Source organism: Bos javanicus, chromosome 8, assembly GCF_032452875.1.
Source record: "Bos javanicus breed banteng chromosome 8, ARS-OSU_banteng_1.0, whole genome shotgun sequence".
Classification (NCBI taxonomy): Eukaryota; Metazoa; Chordata; class Mammalia; order Artiodactyla; family Bovidae; genus Bos; species Bos javanicus.
Genome location: NC_083875.1, coordinates 65,602,546 through 65,624,088, shown reverse-complemented (window position 1 = coordinate 65,624,088; position 21,543 = coordinate 65,602,546). Strand labels below are relative to the sequence as shown.

At 39.7% G+C, this 21,543-nt stretch overlaps 2 protein-coding genes across 4 annotated transcripts in view; one reads left to right on the top strand and one right to left on the bottom strand.

Annotated features, from left to right (window-relative positions):
• The window catches only part of INVS (inversin), a 135,646-nt gene extending 130,951 nt beyond the window's left edge, over window positions 1-4,695 (bottom strand). For all 3 annotated transcript variants that reach the window (XM_061425811.1, XM_061425812.1, XM_061425814.1), the window contains exons 1-2: window positions 4,426-4,695; window positions 1,388-1,517 (exon numbers count right to left, since the gene is read on the bottom strand). In XM_061425811.1, the coding sequence (XP_061281795.1) occupies window positions 1,388-1,493 (106 nt within the window). In that variant the 5' untranslated portion in view covers window positions 1,494-1,517; window positions 4,426-4,695. The remainder of the gene's footprint in view (window positions 1-1,387; window positions 1,518-4,425) is intronic.
• Window positions 4,696-4,732: 37 nt separating this feature from the next.
• The window catches only part of ERP44 (endoplasmic reticulum protein 44), a 94,082-nt gene continuing 77,271 nt past the window's right edge, over window positions 4,733-21,543 (top strand). Inside the window, exon 1 of the mRNA XM_061425820.1 lies at window positions 4,733-5,052. Coding sequence (XP_061281804.1) covers window positions 4,996-5,052 — 57 coding nt within the window. The 5' untranslated portion in view covers window positions 4,733-4,995. The remainder of the gene's footprint in view (window positions 5,053-21,543) is intronic.

The window sequence follows — 21,543 nt, the reverse complement described above, 5'->3', positions numbered from 1 at the left end:
TGCTTAGCAGAGAAGAAGGTAAGGGGGTAGAAGGTAAAAAAGGGGAGAGGGAATAGATGTATAGAGGAAACAAAGACAAAATTTATGTCATATTGAGGACTAGAAAAACTAGTCATCAGTTAGGGTGCATGGGTAGAAATTCCTGGAAAAACGAGACATTTAGAGTGAAAATACATTCTAAAGGAATAGGTTTGGAGGTTCAAATAGTGTTGACTTTAAAGACTAGGTTGTCAATCACGATGTCACTAAACATTTAGTGGTATGTATTGAGATTATAAATAACGGAGATTTTTATATTATTTATTTCCTTTGGGACTAACAACTTGTGACTATGTAGATTTGTGGTTTTTGCAGTCCTGGAAAATTCTCAGCCACTGTCTTTCTCCTGTTCACTTTATTCTCTAGAAGTTCTTCTAGAACCTCCATGTTGGACCTTTCTCTCTATATAAGACAGGATGACAACTATCAACTTCAATCAGCTGAATCAGTGATAAGAACATTTAATCAATTTAAAATCATTGAAGTTTAAATCATTTGTAAACATTACTTTGGGAATATATTAAATGTTATATATCATTATCTAATATCTCATTCCAGATCTCTGTTCTTACAGAGATCTCTAATAACAGATGAATTATTAAAGGACAAATTAATTCTCTCAGCACCTTAGAGTACCTATCTAGTTCAGTTCAGTTCAGTTGCTCAATAGTGTCCGACTCTTTGCGACCCCATGAACCACAGCACACCAGGCCTCCCTGTCCCTCACCAACTGCCAGAGCCCACCCTAACCCATGTCCATTGAGTCAGTGATGCTATCCAGCCATCTCATCCTCTGTCATCCCCTTCTCCTCCTGCCCTCAATCTTTCCCAGCATCAGGGTCTTTTCAAATGAGTCAGCTTTTCACATCAGGTGGCCAAAGTATTGGAGTTTCAGCTTCAACATCAGTCCTTCCAATGAACACCCAGGACTGATCTCCTTTAGGACGGACTGGCTGGATCTCCTTGCAGTCCAAGGGACTCTCAAGAGTCTTCTCCAACACCACAGTTCAAAAGCATCAATTCTTCGGCACTCAGCTTTCTTTATAGTCCATCTCTCAAATCCATACATGACCACTGGAAAAACCATAGCCTTGACTAGATGGATCTAGATTTGATGTCAAATACACAGGTATTTCTCAAGTACTTTTCATCTAATCTAAAAACCACAGTTTTAAGTTTCAGGACTTAATTTCTTTCTTGTCCAAGTCTTGAAACCAAATATAAACAATAATGTATTTCCACTAAAACGTGTGAGTAAACTGCAAATTAAAACAAAATGAACAAATTTCCTTAGGACAAAGAGTTATTTTTTCAAGTTTCCGTACTTAAAGAGGAACTTGGAGCTTACCTATGATAAGCTTGTGAAGAGCACCCTTATCTCCATTAATAGCAGCAGCATGAACTTGGGATGCTAATGAAGAACCGGCAAAGAACAAGTTCTCTGACCTGTTCATAGTCTTCTCAACAACTGCAACAACCTGAAACGATGATGCAACCAATAAATACCTGTAGGAAACACTTCTGAAATCCATCTCACCAGTTCTAAATGGGTATGTTATAATTATGGCTCACTAGAAACACTTCACCAGGATTCAAACTGTCTATATAGTCCTAGTTTTTGAAGATACATAAGGAGCAAATCAGCTGAACTTCTGTACAAGTTGCTCATCTGTAAAATGAAAGGATTAGATGCTTCTAAGACACTTATCAGGGGCTGAGGGGAAAAAAAAAAAGGCATAAGTATTTAACATTAGACCCAGGGTTCAAAAGGCACAGTGACTGGCTAAGTAAATACAGATAATTTGACTCCACATAGTATTAAATATTAGAACTGATATTGGGACTAAAGGTGATGACCAAGTAACAAAATAGATAATGATATAAACTTGTCAGGTTAAAATTACCTAGATTTAAGTGCTAAATTAGAAGGTACCTCATTCTTTCTTTCATGCCCACAAAAGGAGGCATTTTTATTTGTTCTCTTCTTGTGTCCACCACGGAAATATACCTAGTTAGAGATGTGGACCTCAGGAACTTAACTTGGAAATCACACCGTTAGGATAAACCATGTTTCATTAAGGAAAATTTTGCTGACTGGTCATTTGATATGGTTTGATAGACTCTTCTAGAAATGCATTAGCTGCATAAGAAAATAGTACATTCCCTATCACAAGAGTGCTTAAGCAGAGTTTGGATTATGTCAGAAAAGGAGCAGGAAGAACGCAAGTACCTGATGGAAGGAAAAAGGAGTTTCATCAATGATCATAAACTTGCATCCTAAACTTAGGATGTCCTATCAAAGTTTCAAACTTGAACCTACAAGGATAAGGGAGATAATAAGTACAAGAAACATGGGGAGTGGTAAGTAACACGGCAAACTGGAGCAAATGTACCTATCTAAAGGGAGCAGCTGTTAATTAGCTACAGCTAATATCTACCATAAGGGTAAGCAAGCCCTCTTCTGATTTTAACAAAAAGTGAAACTCCAATCCCTGTGACTCTCTTTTATAAAATAAATTTATTACAGTTCTTGAGCTTGATTGTCGTTGACAAGGATTATTGGTTATTTTAAAGTAAAGGTATTTTCTTAATTTTGTAAAATTTAGCTCTTCATGGCTTTATTTTGCTGACAATTTCAGTTAATGTGTTGGCAGAAATTATGGGCCTTTTGAGAGACTTCTGTCATGTCTGAGCAAGTCTGTCATGTCAGAAAAACCAGTTATATGCAGGATTAAATTAAAGTGACTTAAAGAAGCTGCAAAACAGGGGTGGAGGTTAAAACACAGAAGAGTAATTATACTTGGGCTCAAGGTCCAGTTCTTTAACAATATGCAGTGTAAACATAAGCTACCTCAGCTCTGCCTTCCCATAAAATATGAAACATGAAATCAGTAGACCATGCAGATGCATTCAACAGGTTGAGTGCCAACTATGTGACAGGCACTGTTCTGAACTCTAGACATTGTTCTACACTAGATCACTCCAGGTGATCAGAGTTTTGGACACATCAGAATCACAAAAAAAAACTTTTGGAAAACAAACTAAAAATTTTATCTCAGTTATATATATTTATATACATCTCATAATTCTTAGCAACTTAGTACAGAAACAGGTAGATAGATGGTTTTCAGTGAATGCCTGTTGAGTGAAAAATCAGTCATAGGCTGAGTACTAAGTCCAGAGGGTGACCAGGGTCAAAGTTTAGTTTCTTGGAGTAATGAGTTCATACTCATCTGTCTCTGATCTTTTTTAACTCCTCATTTCTATTTACCAGAGAGGTTGGTGAGTGGTAAAGATATAAGAATACCAGACTAGGAGAGAGGAGACCTAAATAAAAATCTTGACTCCATCACTATTTAATTTTGTCAGCCTAAGAAATCCTTAAAAAAAAAAACTCAAATGTATACAAAAATTTTTTAGCGCTGTTTTTCCTAAACTTTTATAGATCAAAACCTCTTAGTTATGAAATTCTATAAAACGCAAAGGTATCATCATCATTAACTATAAAATAAGCCAGTGTAATAAATGCTCTAATAATAACTATAGAAAACTAGTGCAGCTGTAGTAGTAGTACTGTTAGTCGCTCAGTCATGACTGACTGTTTCCAACTCTATGGACTATAGCCCGCCAGGCTCCTCCGTCTATGGAGTTCTCCAGGTAAGAATACTGGAGTGGGTAGCCATTCCCTTCTCCAGGGGTTCTTCCCTACTCAGAGACAGAACCCAAGTCTCCTGCATTGCAGGCGAATTCTTTACCATCTGAGACACCAGGGAACCCCAAAGTGGTGCTGTAGTCACAAGCAAAGGAAGAGTATTTGTGATTAGGACCAAAGGACTGGTTGTTCAGGAAGTTCTCAGAGATGGTGACTGACATCAAACCAGGGTCTCCAGCATTGCAGATTCTTCAGCAGCTGAGCTACCAGGCAAGCTCAGTTGAGATTTCTTGGCTACAATTGGCGGCACGGCGATCTAGCTAGGTGTTCGTAAATGAATCTGGAGAGCTAACCGGGCCCAGGTTAAGTTCCTTAACTGCTTGGCTAGCAAGTGTTGTAATCATCCTGTAGGAGTGATCCATGCATCAGAAGCAATCACTCTCGCACGGAGCTTTTCAGTTTACAACGGGCTTCCCCAGTCCATCCCATAACTATTCCTTACAGGAGTCCAAAGTGACAATTACGGGTAAGTCATTAACACATTCCATTTAAACACAAGGGGGTGGCTCTGACTTTACAATGCTAGAACTAACGCAGAGAGAAGAGCAAGTAGGCAAGGAGGCCAGTGATTGGAGGTTCAGGCCACAGCTCAGGCCAGGAGGGCCGAGAGTTTGAGGCAGGGGCTAGCACTGCAGACCGATAGGAGCCTCCCCAGCCAGGCCCCTCTTACTCACCGTCGCCTCCTCCAGGACTCAAGTCCTGGGGGCGGCTCCAGGAGGCACGACCCCCGCTGGGCCGCCCCTCCTGCCAGGCCAGGCCAGGCCACTACATCCAGCTGGGACTGAGCCCACCGAGCTGAAAACTAGTGGAACCCCTCGGAAGGCGGCGCGAGGCTCTTGACGGCACAGCCTTCTGGGGATTGTAGTTCGCGTCCTCTAATAACTCCCCCACGCCCTTTCTATCCCACAAGGCCCCGCGCGCGGCCGACTTGGTGGAACTGGCCCGAGCTTGATGGGAAAAGAGTTCCGTGCGTTTGATGACGTGCTTTCTGAGAATGGCGCAGGACTACATGTTCCGACGGGCTCTGAGAGAGGTAGGACCCGGAAGTGAGGGTGTGCGAGGCCTCTCTGGAAGTTGTCCCGGGTGTTCGCCGCTGGAGCTCCGGGTCGAGAGGACGGGGTCCCGCTGCCGGGAGAATCCTCCACTGCCGCCGGTGCCCGGAGCCCAGCCCTTTCCTATCCTAACCCAACCTTCTCCAGTCCCAGACGCCAGCGCCTGTCCCTGCCGCGGACTCCGGCGTTACCATGATTCCTGGCATCTTCCTATCCTTACCCGACCTCAGATGCTCCCTGCTTCTCCTGGTGAGTGAGTGAAGGAATGACAGACCCTTCGATTGATGGTCTGTCGGTCTCCCGCCCTTGCCGAGGGGGACACAGCTGCTCCTACCCTTGCTTTCCTGTTTTTTCTCCTGGTGGCGAGGAGTGCACCCTCCCCCGCTGCCTTCATTCTCGGCATCCGTCTGTCCTCTTCCCAGGCCCCGGGTTCCTGAGGCCTGAGAAACCACGGACGGAGAATGAGACCTGGAAACCCGAGAATTAGCCCTGAGAGAAGAGACTGTGGGAGGGTCACGGCGAGCAGCGTCCCTTCCCCCGGGTTTCGGAGGGCTCATGAACTTGGTGGTAGTCTGTGTCCAAAAGGTCGGGGCGTAGACCTTCTGTTCCCTCCCACCCCCTTCTTTTGGGAACAGTGTGAGGCCGACAGGTGCTGGGGTCTTGTGAATCTTGCTCGTGAGCCCTGAAACGGTGCCCGGGTCGGCGGAGCCCTCTGTTGTGGCTTGATACGATTGGTTGAGAACCCGGAACTGGAAGCTGGTTTGGTGTCCACTGGGGGAGAAAGGTTTGAAGGGTGGAGGCTGTGATTACCAGAAAGCCTCAGCTCAGAGCCTCCTTCGCATCTGGTTATACTGCCCCTCTCCACCCCGAAATTTAAGCAGAGTTGTTCTTCAGGCTCCTGATTGCTGAATGACCAGGTTTTCTGCATACATATGCACTTATTCTTTAACTCCCTCACCGGCTCAGCACCATCTCATCTTGCAAAGGAATCTTCCCTCACTCCGTCTTCCTCCAAAGTACATCTTGAGTGTGCAACCTGAGTAATCCAGGTCAAATTGAGACAAAAGTGAAGGACTAACTCCATGTGGCAAAATGATGTACTTTTAATTGAACTGTTGTTATAACACGATATTTGAAAGTACTTTAATTGTAGTGAGTGAGTGAGTGAGTGAAGTCGCTCAGTCGTGTCCGACTCTTTGCGACCCCGTGGACTGTAGCCCACCAGGCACCTCCGTCTATGGGATTCTCCTTGTAGTAGATTTTTATAAAGCTAAATTTAAGTTGAACATTAAGTTAAAATCATTCTTGACAATGTAAGAAATATAATTCAATGACTCACAGGAAGTCATATAGCTGGTTACTGGCAGAACTGGGATTTGAAGCAGGTGTCTTGACTCACAGTGATTATTCTGCCATATCACGTTAAATTTTTAATGTTTGTGTTTGAAATAGTTTCTCTCTGCGTGTCCCCTCTCTTCCTGTTTTCTCTTCTCTCCCCTCTCCTTCCTCTCTCCTCCCTCTTTTCTCTGTGATTTTCAAGTCATATTCAAAGGCCATACCCAGTACTTGGACTTTTTCAGAGGAGTGCTATTAAAAAACTAAAGGGTATGTCGAAATACTTTTGAGAACTAAAAGTTGCATGTAAACATGGGAATGTTACATGATGAAGTGTCCTGTTGTCACTTCTTATAGGGTAACGAGTGTCTTCTCTATAGAGGAAAATATTCTGTAGAGAACTATTTCTTGGTAATTGCATCATACCCTGTGGGTCTCTTTCTTCTGGAGTACTAGAATAATACTAAGACCACTCTGTCTTTAAGGGTAATAAATACTAATCTTTCCGTATCCATAAAAATGGCCAGAATTATGAGTTGTTTGCCAGAAATTATTTCTAGGTTATTCATATAAAAAATATGAAGGGCAAAAATCATAAGAGATTGAAAAGAAAAGGTAAAATACTGATTAGAGAACTATAAGATTCCCTGGCTGTAGAGCTAAATTTAAGAAAGAAAAATAATTTGTTTTGAAATAACTTACGCTTTTTATAGAAAGCCTACAAACCTTGTTAAGCATAAAAATTTTTTTTCTAATACTTTTAAAATCTAGTTAACATTTTGTAATCTTACCTCTCTAAATAAATGTAGCAAAATAGAAGGTATTTTAGAGAATAAAGGTTAACCTGTAAAGGTTAGTAGGCTGGAAAATAAAGCCCAAGAAAAGGTTTAGTAAGCCAGAGTTACAAGTGGAGCTAAATTCAATTCAAACACAGTGTTTACCAAAGTAAACAAAGTAGTTTTAATAATCATATGCCAGTTGCTGCTGCTAAGTCGCTTCAGTCGTTTCCAACTCTGTGCGACCCCATAGACGGCGGCCCACCAGGCTCCCCTGTCCCTGGGATTCTCCAGGCAAGAACACTGGAGTGGGTTGCCATTTCCTTCTCCAATATGCCAGTTAGCAAATATTTATAGAACATCTGTCTGATCACAATTTGAATTACTTATCTAATTGGCAGTTCTGTTCTTGTGATGGAACCTGCTTACTCAGTAACCCACCTGTCTAAAAATATATCCTTTATCTTCTCTAGTGTACTTTTCTTCCTCCTCCTTCCAACTTCCCCTCTCAGACTTCAAGTTTATTCCCTCCCCTATTCAGCCATTGAATGTGTAAGTTCCCACTTAGCTGAGGTCATTTTTTTTCTCTCTCTTAAATGGCATGCTCCAAAAAGCCATATATTCTCTTACCACAGTGATTTTTTTTCAGGCAAACTATACCTCTGCCCTGAAGAACTAGATCTGTTTAGTGGTGTTCATAAGATAACAGCTGAAACATAAAATCCTAAACTTCTGTAGGCAGGTAGTTCACCCCTGACCTCTATCTCAAAATCATTTTGGGATATATCATTCTATGCCTTAAAAGCCTTTCTGGGATGGGTAACTAAACGTAAAAGTTCAATGTGACAGCTTTTTCTTCCCTGAGCTTTTATGTATAGATAACTTTAAAGTCAGGGTCTTAGACAATGAGTTCTTGTATTTTGGGCTTGCTTTTTTTTTTTTCTAATTTTATTTTATTTTTAAACTTTACATAATTGTATTAGTTTTGCCAAATATCAAAATGAATCCGCCACAGGTATACATGTGTTCCCCATCCTGAGCCCTCCTCCCTCCTCCCTCCCCATACCATCCCTCTGGGCTTGCTTTTTGAAACACAACCTTTGCCTTTAAATTATTTTTAAACTCCACTGAATTTGCAACATGTCTTGGGCAAAGTCAGGTATTGTAGACACACTGATTTTGGGTAAATCAGAAAAGGTATTTGAGTCACCTGGCAAATGCAAAATCGGCATCATCCTCCTGATACCTTTACTGTATGTCATTATATTATTACTGTTATGATTTGAATTGATCCATTAGATGTGCGATTACAACTTTAGTTCCTAAACTGTATAATCTCTGCCTCTATAACTGTTTATCATATTTTGTGGATGATTTGAATGCTAGAGCAACATTTCTCTACTAAATCTCCATGTATATAATGTCTGGATTGAGAAATTCCTTCTCAGTTGTGTGTCCTTTTAAGGAGAGCTACCTGAATCAGAGGAAAAGCATCTGGCCAGATGTATCATGGCAGTATCTTTTCATTTTGCTATGTGACAGTCTTTACTTGGCAGCTCATAGAATAAGTTAAGGGGATGTTTGATTTATCACTAACCAGAGAATCAGTTACTTATCCATTAGCTCTTTTCTGCTTATCTTTCTGAGACGGGTTTACTCAGGATTAAAAGTGATCATTTTCCCCTTAAATTATTTATTTCTTAATAGTTCTTCCAGCATTGGTTTTGTACGTGAGTTTTTAGATTGTGAGATAAGTGAAATAAGACTAAGTTAGAATGAAGTTGTCTGATATAGCCTAAAGCACGTTTTCTGTGGTTCACAGGTTTATAACATTCTGCTCCAGTGACTTTATGGAAAAGGCTTTCTCATTAATCTCTTGATGATTAGGTTTATAGATCATAAGTTGTTACTAGCCCTAATTGCCTTGTGCCTGGACGTTAAGGCTTTTGCCATTATTGTTCTCCTGGTTTGTTCAATATGTATAAGAAGCCAAGAAGTGTTTGCTTAGGGAACTAAGTAAATCAGAGAGCTAAGTAAATATTTATTTAACTAAACTCTTTTAAGTACCTTAGAAAATAAGTACAGTAGAATTCAGAGATGTCAGTTTTAGCCATTTGTGGCTATTATAAATACTGATTCCTGTCATCAAAAAGAGTACTTCTGGATACATGTTGTTACATTCAGAACTCTGTGGGTTATTTATCCTATTGATATGGCTTGCTCCAGATCAGTTGTTTACAAAACCTGGTTGCTCATTAGAACCATTTGGGCCAACTTTAATACAATTCTGTGTAGGCCCTCTACCAGGCTAGTTATATCTGGGGGACCTAAACATTGCTTTTTGTTTGTTTGCTTTGTTTTTAATTCCCAGGTCATTTGTTTTTTTCTTTAGTATGTTTCCCTAAAAGGTAAGAATTAAACAACAAAGCAAAAAACAGAATACCATTGTCACAAGTGGAAAAAGTAACAAATTTCTTTATATCATCAAATACTTAGTGTTAAGATTTTCCTGTTTCAAAGAGAAAAAAATGTTTTTAACAAATTGGATGTATAAAGCAGGAGCCGTGTAAGGGCCATACATCCCAGTTGGATTATACATCTCTCTTAAATTTTTTAAATCTGTGGCTTCTCTCTCAATCTCAATTTTTTTCCCCTTGTAATTTATTGCTGAGAAAACTGGGTCCTCTGTCCTATATTATTTCTCACTTTCTGAATGTTTCTGACTGTGTCCTCGTGGTGTGGTTTCATGTTTCTCTGTTCCATTTATTCCCAGTACATTTGTAGTTAACTTTATGTGGGTTTAACCACCAACTCAATAGTTAGGTTCATTTGTTTTTCAGTTTTTACAAAGTTATTTTCTAATATATAATTATCAATATGTAAGGTTTACTGCTTTCAAAGCAATCTATAAAACAAACTATATTTACAGAAGGCTAACTGCTATCCCTGGTCTATTCTATTCTCTTAACTTCCTCCTAATATAAGAAACCTTAAATTTTTTTTTTAATTTTTATTTCTTTTAAAAAGAAATGTAAGCAGTCTACTTGTATCTGTATATCTGTATGTTTCTCCATCTCCTTTGTAAACTCTAGCACATTATTCATACTTTATCTGCCCACCTCACCCTCTCCCCTCTTAAAATCTGTAAAGTGTATCCTAGAGTGTAAAGTGTATTCAGCATAGAAATATTCCTTATTTCTTTTACACTGTTTATTTCTCCTCTGGGTAAATGTGGCTACTATTGATCCCATTCTTTTGCTTTAACAAATATGTTAAACTACTTTCAGAACTACTTTTGCTAGTGTATCTTTGAGATATTAATAGATTCCTGTAATTGAAGTTGCTCAGGCAAATAATAAATGTAACTTTGTAGATGTTGCTAGTTAGTGGAAATTCCACAGGAGTTTTGCCATTCCTGAGTTCTCGCCAACAAGGTAACAGACTTTTCTCATATTTGCATTCTTTGCCATGGGGTTTTTAACTGTTTATCACTTTAGTTGATCCTCAAATTCAGTCACATTGAGAAGCACTGGAGCGTACTACTCAACTCAAACTTGTAAAAGCCGTGTAAAAATGTCTGATTGTCACAGTTACTGACAACATGTTCCACCCTGTAGACTCTGACTTTTAATAGCTTTGTAGTAGCTCAACTTTTCGATGCACTATATTTTACTTCATCATTTGTTAAAATATTACTATTTTAATATAAATGATATTTTTAATATAAAATACAGTTATTGGTCATCTCCAGTTTTCCACAGTTGTTAAAAAAATGTGCAGATGATTCACATACAATGATATTCACTATAGATCTACAAATATGTTCTCAGGTTAATTCTCTAGAATTGTGTATCTTAGATCCTTTTTTTTTTCTTTTATGATGTCTTTTATTTAGGATTTCTGATACATTGTACAAATTTGTCCTACTGGAAAGTTGTACAGATGTTTATTTCTATGAACAATGTATGAGTATATCCACCTTCTCACATTCTAGTTACAATGGGTGTTTTTGTAGTCTGTGCCAATTTAGTAGACCAACAATATTATCTGGTTTAAATGTACATTTATTTGATTACAACCAAAGATTTGTTTTCTTCATAATTAATGACTTTTATAGTTTTGCTTGAATATGTATGTATGTGTTTGTTATTTCAGTTCAGTTCAGTTCAGTCTCTCAGTCCTGTCCGACTCTTTGCGACCCCATGAACTGCAGCACGACAGGCCTCCGTGTCCATCACCAACTCTCGGAGTTCAGTCAGACTCACATCCACTGAGTCGCTGATGCCATCCAGCCATCTCATTTTCTGTCGTCCCCTTCTCCTCCTGCCCCCAATCCCTCCCAGCATCAGAGTCTTTTCCAATGAGTCGACTCTTCGCACGAAGTGGCCAAAGTACTGGAGTTTCAGCTTTAGCATCATTCCTTCCAAAGAATACCCAGGACTGATCTCCTTCAGAATGGACTGGTTGGATCTCCTTGCAGTCCAAGGGACTCTCAAGAGTCTTCTCCAACACCACAGTTCCAAAGCATCAATTCTTCGGTGCTCAGCTTTCTTCACAGTCCAGTTCTCACATCCATACATGACTTCTGGAAAAACCATAGCCTTGACTAGACAGACCTTTGTTGGCAAATTCTCTGCTTTTGAATATGCTATCTAGGTTGGTCATAACTTTGCTTCCAAGGAGTAAGCATCTTTTAATTTCATGGCTACAGTCACCATCTGCAGTGATTTTGGAGCCCCCAAAAATAAAGTCTGACACTGTTTCCACTGTTTCCCCATCTATTTCCCATGAAGTGATGGGACCAGATGCCATGATCTTAGTTTTCTGAATGTTGAGCTTTTTGTTATTTACCCCTTTGAAAACCTTGTTTACTCATTGCAGTAATTCAGAATAGATGTGCTCACAAGATGCAGTTTAAGAATGACAGAAAGTGTTCTTTCTTCATTTAGTGTCCATTCATGAGGTAGCAGAATGCAAAAAATACAGGGTTAGCTGTCAGGGCATCTATGTGCAAGTTCCACCTCTTCCACATCCTTAACACTATCCTTGGGTAAATCACCTAACTAAATTTTTTAGTCTCTAAGATAAGCACTCCAGATTTGATGATTCAGTGATTCTTTGGTAGTCTATCTTGTTTTTTAAAAGGATATTCCTCTGACTTATCTAGTTAGTAAATTTCTTATTTGATTGGGTAGTTCCTCAAAAAATCTGCTGGCTTTGCAGGTCTATGCCCCCCTCAGTCTGCTATCCAGTGGGAGGAAGAGCACACTTTGGTCACAGCTTTTCTTATATTAATGTACTCTGTTTCATTTAACTAACTAAATGAAAAACATAGTTTGGCTTTTCATAGCATTCAGTGCTCGTTAGCCTACCTTTGATCCCATAGAGAGGATCTACCTGGGTTTCAGGCTGCAGCAAATTTATTTCCTTGGTATTATTCTTTCCTTTCCTCCTGTCGTTTGAGAGCCTGTTTACTGTCTGCTATGGAAGAGAAAGATTATCGAGATTCACATCATGCTTTGAAGGAATTTATAGTTAAGTGAGAGAATACCTATATATAAATAATTAGAATTCCAAAATGAGAATGATAGGTGTCCTTAAGGTATTTGTAGAAGTGAGTTGTAGATCTTGCTTCTTCCAGTGTCCTCACCCCAGCCATACTGATTCAGAATCTGTACTTTAATAAGTGTACCTTGTTGATTCATATATGACCATTAAGTATGAGAAGTACAGCTGTAGACATCTAAAAAGAAGCAAATTTCTTCTCATTGGCAGAATCAGAAGTCTTGAAAGAAGATAAGAACAGAGCCTTAAAAGGTTAAATTGATGAGTTAATTTTCAGTCTTGAGTGGAATGAGTAAGAAAGCTTATATCGTTCAGTGACAATAAATCTGTATCACGATTTGGGTACCTGTTTTTGGGGTTTTCTTTCCTTTTCTTTTTTTTAAGGAGTCTTCCTGTGTGGCTCACTGACATGGCCAGATGTTAGAATTGGCCCTAAAGAAGCTAGCAAACCCTTTGGCCAGTTTCCATTAGAACAGCTCATTATTATCTTAGCCAAAATAAAAATCATAGTCTTTAGTGGATTCTCAGTAACATTCCAATTACTCCACTCAAGAGGAGAAGGACCAAAATGCAACTTTGGAGAAATTTCTTAGGTAATGCCATGGATCTCAGGTCTTGGTTCTGTTCTTGTAGAGACTGCAGTCAGATTCTAACTGCTTTGAGTCCTTCAGTGATGTTATGATCAAGATCTCTTATTCCTCTAGTACTGTGATTTTCTCATTATGTAGAACCTTGAACACTATATTTTAATGTATCTAATTTTTAGTCACCTGAATTTGTAGACATGAACATTACTGAAATAATACAAAAAAAGGGGGAGGGGGAAGAAGGAAGAAATCATCTCAGAAAAATATTTGAGTTTTGGAGCTAAAGAAAACTGTCAAGTGAATTAGAGTGCCAAGACTTTTCCCATTTCTTCCTTAAGATTAGAAGAGTCTAGTAGTGGAAGGAAGCTGTTGTAATTGAACTTAAGAGATTTTAGAAAAAGATCTTTAGGCATCAGAAGAATTTTTAACACTGGAAAAAAGGAATTTCTATGGGACTCTACCATTAGTGTTTTGCTCAGTTCAGTAGGTGGGTCACATGCAGTAGAATGACTGAAGGTTTAATTATCTATAACTACTGTAAATTCATTAAAATGGAATAAAATATAAAATTTCATTCCTCAGTGACAGTAGCCATTTTTCAAGGGCACAGTGGTCACATGTGTGTGTGCTCAGTCACTCAGTTGTGTCTCACTCCTTGCAAACCTTTGGACTGTAGCCTGCCAGACTTTTCCATCCTTGGGATTTTTCAGGCAAGAATACTGGAGTGAGTTAGCATCTCCCTTCTCCAGGGGATCTTTCTAACCCAGGGATCGAACCAGCATCTCCTATGTCTTCCTGCATTGCAGGTGAATTCTTTACCCACTGAGCCATGATTAGTGTATTGAACAACGCACATGATGAGCCATTCCATTGTTGCAGAAAGTACCATTGGATACTGCTAGTCTAGTTGTCATCTGTCTCAGAAGCCCAAGACAAAGGTGAGGTAAATAAGGAAAATGCCTCAAATAGTGTTGCAGTGCTTGTGAGGAACATATATCTTGCCTGTCCAAGGGGTAGCAATAACCTGGAAAAATGTTAGTTGTCTTATTAGCACAGATTTGTCTTTTGGAGAAGGCAATGGCACCCCACTCAGTACTCTTGCCTGAAAAATCCCATGGACGGAGGAGCCTGGTAGGCTGCAGTCCATGGGGTCACACAGAGTCGGACATGACTGAGCGACTTCACTTTCACTTTTTACTTTCATGCACTGGAGAGGGAAATGGCAACCCACTCCAGTGTTCTTGCCTGGAGAATCCCAGGGACGGGGGAGCCTGGTGGGCTGCCGTATATGGGGTCACACAGAGTCGGACACGACTGAAGTGACTTAGCAGCAGCAGCAGCAGCCTGATAGCAAATTTAGAGAGGCATCAGACAATATCCCTGGGTTGGGAAGATCCCCTGGAGAAGGGAAAGGCTACCTACTCCAGTATTCCGGCCTGGAGAATTTCGTGGACTGTATAGTCCATGGGGTCGCAAAGACTCGGACATGACGGAGGAACTTTCATCTCACCTCAGACAATATAGTTAAAACTCAAAAATAAGAGTTTGAGTGTTTAGTATTGATTCATCTACTAGTTCACAAAGCAATTTAGGACAAGTCACTGTCCTTCTTGGGGCTTTGTTTTTCAACTGAAAATTGAGTAGGATTGCATAGACTGTTTGGGGCAGTCCAATGAGCCTTCCAGTAGAATGTGACTGGGACGTTGGGATTTGAGGGACTACAGTTTGTCTCCGTGAGAAAGTCCCTTTTGAGGGCTTCATCTTCAGAAATGATACTTTAAAGAAAACTTTACTGATTAAGAACATTCCTACATTTTAGTTATTAAAATTACCTGTAGAAAGATGGCCCCCGTGTGTTTTATTTGCCTCAGGTTTCAGAATGATACCTTTGCCAGGAGCTTAGTCTTCTAATTTGGTAAACCCATTAGTTAATGTGCATTTTTCTTCCTGCCCACTTTGAAATGGCCAGAAGTTACACGAGTTCATTAAGACAAACCAATATCTAATATATAAAGCATTTTCTAAGAAATTTGAGCCAACTCCAAAATGTTGACAAAACTGTAATTTAGTGATGGAGTGAAAGTGTTAGTTGCTCAGTAGTGTCCAACTCTTTGCAACTCCATAGACTTAGCTCACCAGGCTCCTCTGTCCATGGAATTCTCCAGACAAGAATACTGGAGTGGGTTGCCATTTCCTTCTTCAGAGGATCTTCCCAACCCAGGGATCAAAGCCAAGTCTCCTGCATTGCAGGCAAATTCTTTACCATCTGAGCCACCAGGGAAGCCCAGTGATGGAGTAGAGATTATGAATAACTTTATAAAGTGAAATAGTAAATGTAGTTAAAATTTCTTGGTCCTTTGGACAAGATACTCTCATATTTACATGCCTGATGTTTAGCTGTTTTTTTTGAAGTTTTTTAAAATGTAGGGGAAAATGCCAGCTGTTAAAATATTACTGAAACAATATGGAAGTCTGTTTCTGAGTGAAGAATGGTTTTAATTGTGTGTGTGATCTAAGAGAGAGGTTTTTTTTTTGGCTGTGCCAGACAGCATGAGGGATCTTAGTTCACTGACCAGGGAACAAACCTGTGCCCCTTGCAGTGGAAGAGCCCTAACCAGTAGATTACCAGAGGATTCCCTAAGAGAGAATCTGTCCCGATTGCAGTAAAACCCCAGCTAGCTAGCTAGTAAAAGCTCATGTTTCTGTAGTGATTTCACATTCTGAAAGAGCTGAGATAAAGAAGAGCTACACTTTTTTTGGTAGTCAAAATAATTCTTTGAAAACGGCTACTCAAATTGACTCATTCCTCAATTTTTCTAGCACCAGTTTTTACTATTAAAATGGATTCTGATTCTCATAGAAGTCTTGTGATCTGTTCACAATTGACACAAGTACCACAGTGTTGCTTGGTTCTTAATTTAACCTTTGAATGAACAGTTTCAGGTACCGTAATTTTGCTTTAGAACTGTAGAAACTGTGCTGCATTTTAAAGCACATTCTATTTATTTGTTTCAGAAACTTCCCAGTTTGTTTATTATTTCATTGTGCCTGCACTCTGATCATGAGTATCTTCCAGAGGCAAAGTGAAGTATTTTTTCCTTAACAATAACTTGAATGTGTATCAACTAAAGAAAACTTCTAGGAGAATATTTAATTTAGGAGTCAGAGATTTGGGCTCAAATCTTGGATCTGCTGCTTCTCACCTTTTGTTATCTCACCTATTAACTTCTGAGGAATAATACAGGTTTTGTGTCTGACTCATAGGAGGTGTTATTTCCATGGTTCTACAATTCTGTGGAACAAAAAGTGCTAAAAAGGTATCATAGCTTTTTATTCTCAGATCCTAGTTTCTGGTACAATACCTTACACAGATTAAGTGCTCAATAATAATTTTGTTGAGTGTATGAAACAAATAAAAGGTAGGTCTAGGGTAAGGAGGATCAGGAATGCCCAGAGGAGTAGGAGTTTGTGAGCATCACCAAGAAGGTGAGCTTTGAACTGGGTGAGGGAGTCAGTCCTTGGAATTCATTGAGGGGAAAAGCTTTTCAGGCAAGGGCATTAGCCAGAGCAGTCCCTAATATGAGAGTGTCACAGGCATATTGAAGGAGCAGCAAGAAGGGCAGTGTGTGTGGTATGCTGTGAGGAAGGTGTAGTGCATTAGAAGAGTAAATCATGTACCTAAACACATTTTGCAAAGCTGTCTTTATTGCTGACATTTTCTTTTTTCTTATTTTCTATTCTGTGCTTTTTTTTTTTTTTTTAATTGCTGATATGACCCAAGCAGGTAGAACTCCCTAACAGGCTTCCTGGTAATATTGATCTCAGCCATGGCCCAGTTGGCTCTGCTGGGAGTAGCCTTGGCTGTTTACCCCAGTGTTCCCCCAGTTTGCTAAATTGAAAATAATCTCTGTGTGTAACACAACTGGTCACAACGTGAAGTTGTAATAATTCAAGCTGTTAAGACAAAAGATTTCCTGACATATTTTTTTTGATTGCTAAATGCAGTATACTTTAATAGTACAGAAAAGCATAATGAAGAAAAAGTACATACTCCTACCACTAAAACATTTTAGTGTATATCCATCCTTCTAGTTTTTATGTGTGCAAATTTGAAAGGACTTTTTAACAGTGAAATGTGTGTTTGGAACAATGAGTGTTGGGCACGTGTTCTTGTTTGGTCCTGCTGCAGTCTTCCATTAAGGCTACCTGAGAACAGAAGCTGCCCACATGTGTACATGCGTTTGTGCTCATGGAACTTGGAAATGGCATTGAGCTTGACCACTTAATGTTAGAAAGTTATTTAGTTTTTCAGAGCTTCCTTTTTCTTGCCTGTCAAATGGAATACAGTCCTCTCTTTTGAAGAGTTCTGGGAAGACAGAATGAGTCTTTGTGAGTGTGTCCATGGTACATCGTAGGCATTTAAATTTTTTTATTTCTGTCATGTTGTAAGTGCTCAACAAATGTTGTTTGGTTTAAGGAATCAGTGAGTGAATGAATGAATGATTGAATATATTTGTTCTTTTGAGTAACTTTCAAGTTGTCCATCCTGTGGTATTACAACTGTGTACATTGAAGTAATGAGCTGGCATGACAAGCTTCCAGCCCCTGTGGTCTTCTGGTGCTGATGGCACTGTCAGTATTATACTAAAAAAAAAAACAACTTAAAAATGTGACCATACAGTGAATAAATTATAGCCTAGAACCTGGAATGTTAGGTCCGTGAATCAAGGCAAATTGGAAGTGGTCAAACAGGAGATGGCAAGAGTGAACATCAACACTAGGAATCAACGAACTAAGATGAACTGGAATGGGTGAATTTAACTCAGATGACCATTATATCTACTACTGTGGGCAGGAATCCCTTAGAAGAAATGGAGTAGCCATCATGGTCAACAAAAGAGTCTGAAACGCAGTACTTGGATGCAATCTCTGTTTCCAAGATACACCATTCAATATCACGGTAATCCAAGTCTATGCCCTGACCAGTAACGCTGAAGAAGCTGAAGTTGAACAGTTCTATGAAGACCTACGAGACCTTATAGAACTAACACCCAAAAAAGATGTCCCTTTCATTGTCGGGGACTGGAATGCAGAAGTAGGAAGTCAAGAAACACCTGGAGTAACAGGCAAATTTGGCCTTGGAGTATAGAATGAAGCAGGGCAAAGGTTAATAGAGTTCTGCCAAGAGAACACAGTGGTCATAGCAAACACGCCCTTCCAACAACACAAGAGAAGACTCTACATGTGGACATCACCAGATGGTCAACACCGAAATCAAATTGATTATATTCTTTGCAGCCAAAGATGGAGAAGCTCTATACAGTCAGCAAAAAGAAGACCAGGAGCTGACTGTGCCTCAGATCATAAACTCCTTATTGCCAAATTCAGACTGAAATTGAAGAAAGTGGAGAAAACCATTAGACCATTCAGGTATGACCTAAATCAAATCCCTTATGACTTTACAGTGGAAGTGAGAAATAGGTTTAAGGGACTAGATCTGATAGAGTGCCTGATGAACTATGGACTGAGGTTCCTGACGTTGTACAGGAGACAGGGATCAAGACCATCCCCAAGAAAAAGAAATGCAAAAAAGCAAAATGGCCGTCTGAGGAGGCCTTACAAATAGCTGTGAAAACAAGGGAAGCAAAAAAGCAAAGGTGAAAAGGAAAGATATACCCATTTGAATGCACAGTTTCAAAGAATAGCAAGGAGAGATAAGAAAGCCTTCCTCAGTGATCAATGCAGAGAAATAGAGGAAAACAATAGAATAGAAAGACTAGAGATCTCTTCAAGAAAATTAGAGATACCAAGGGAACGTTTCATGCAAACATGGGCTCAATTAAGGACACAAATTGAAGGGAGCTAACAAAAGCAGAAGATACTAAGAAGTGGCAAGAATACACAGAAGAACTGTACAAAAAAGATCATGACCCAGATAATCAACGATGGTGTGATCACTGACCGAGAGCCAGACATCCTGGAATGTGAAGTCAAGTGGGCCTTAGGAAGCATCACTACAAACAAAGCTAGTGGAGGTGATGGAATTCCAGTTGAGCTCTTTCAAATCCTGAAAGATGATGCTGTGAAAGTGCTGCACTCAATATGCCAGCAAATTTGGAAAACTCAGCAGTGGCCACAGGACTGGAAAAGGTCAGTTTTCATTCCAATCCCAAAGAAAGGCAATGCCAAAGAATGCTCAAACTACCGCACAATTGCACTCATCTCACACGCTAGTAAAATAATGCTCAAAATTCTCCAAGCCAAGCTTCACCAATATGTGAACTGTGAACTTCCAGATGTTCAAGCTAATTTTAGAAAAGGCAGAGGAACCAGAGATCAAATTACCAACATCCGCTGGATCATGGAAAAAGCAAAAGAGTTCCAGAAAAACATCTATTTCTGCTTTACTGACTATGCCAAAGCCTTTGACTGTGTGGCTCACAGTAAACTGTGGAAAATTCTGAAAGAGATGGGAATACCAGACCACCTGATCTGACTCTTGAGAAACCTATATGCAGGTCAGGAAGCAACAGTTAGAACTGGACATGGAACAACAGACTGGTTCCAAACAGGAAAAGGAGTATGTCTAGGCTGTATATTGTCACCCTGCTTATTTAACTTATATGCAGAGTACATCATGAGAAACGCTGGGCTGGAAGAAGCACAAGCTGGAATCAAGATTGCCAGGAGAAATATCAATAACCTCAGATATGCAGATGACACCACCCTTATGGCAGAAAGTGAAGAGGAACTCAAAAGCCTCTTGATGAAAGTGAAAGAGGAGAGTGAAAAAGTTGGCTTAAAGCTCAACATTCAGAAAATGAAGATCATGGCATCCGGTCCCATCACTTCATGGGAAATAGATGGGGAAACAGTGTCAGACTTTATTTTTCTGGGCTCCAAAACCACTGCAGATGGTGACTGTAGCCATGAAATTAAAAGACGCTTACTCCTTGGAAGGAAAGTTATGACCGACCTAGATAGCATATTAAAAAGCAGAGACATTACTTTGCCAGCAAAGGTCCGTCTAGTCAAGGCTATGGTTTTTCCTGTGGTCATGTATGGATGTGAGAGTTGGACTATAAAGAAAGATGAGTGCCGAAGAATTGATGCTTTGGAACTGTGGTGTTGGAGAAGACTCTTGAGAGTCCCTTGGACTGCAAGGAGATCCAACCAGTCCATCCTAAAGGAGATCAGCCCTGGGTGTTCTTTGGAAGGATGTATGTTGAAGCTGAAACTGCAATACTTTGGCCACCTCATGCGAAGAGCTGACTCATTTGAAAAGACCCTGATGCAGGAAGAGAAGGGGACGACAGAGGATGAGGTGGATGGATGGCATCACTAACTCAATGGACGTGGGTTTGTGTGGACTCCAGGAGTTGGTGATGGACTGGGAGGCCTGGCGTGCTATAGTCCACGGGGTCCCAAAGAGTCAGACACAACTGAGCCACTTACTGAACTGAGTTGTATTTTATAACTATACTTAGATTTGTACTTAAATTCAGTATATAACGATGAAAACAGTTTGTGGAAACAGTGGTATTTTGTTGTACAGACCACTGGTTTTAGAATTAAAAGACTTGGGTTTGAACCCTGTTCTACCACTAGTTTGCAGAAGTCACAGTCTATGAGTCTTAATCCTTCAGCAGCTATTTGCACTTATTGTGTGTAAAATACTACAAACTTTCACTTTCCTCATTTATAAACTAGAGCTAATTTCTACTGCAGCTTCGGGAGTTGCTATGATGATGTAAAAGAGCTGTGTGTTTGTGTATAGTAAATCTACTTGTAACATTGAAATATTCTTGTGTGCCTCAAACATATATTTGTTACTTATATTTTCCCCTGCTGCCTAGGTATACAGTGGAGTACATCCCTTTCAAGGAGAGTTGATGCATTATGGAAGTAGTCCTAAGATGTGAAATTCCAGGATAACTGAAAGTCCTAGTTCATTCTCAGCTCTACCCCTCTTTGTAGTTGTGTGATATTAAGCAAAATGTTTTATCTTTCTGACCCTCAAGTTTCATATTTTGAAAATGAGGATAATTATTTTCCAAGGTTGTGTGCTTAAGATATAGTGTATATAAAGTACTTTGCATCGTGTCTGGCATATAGAAGAGATTTTTGTTCTGTAAGGTAATGAATAGAGAAGGAAGATAGAGTTGTGCTTATGAAATGGAGGAGTACCTTGGAGGAGGATTACGCCGGTCCTGATAAACTTTCGGTGTTTGTGCTACCTTTCCAACCTTCTGAAATGAGCAAATGGATGAGGCTTTTTATTTCAAAAGTCTGATTCTAAACACTGTGGTTTCTCAAAGTGCTTATCAACTTGTCTCTTTCCCCTGGTAAGTTACAACATACTCTTATCAAAATAGTGGCAAATGTAACTGTGATTGATAGAAATAAAAATCTAACTTGATATGCATTTCTGCTTTTACTACAAAGCAAATAAATTCCTGTAAGTGGTTTAAATGAAA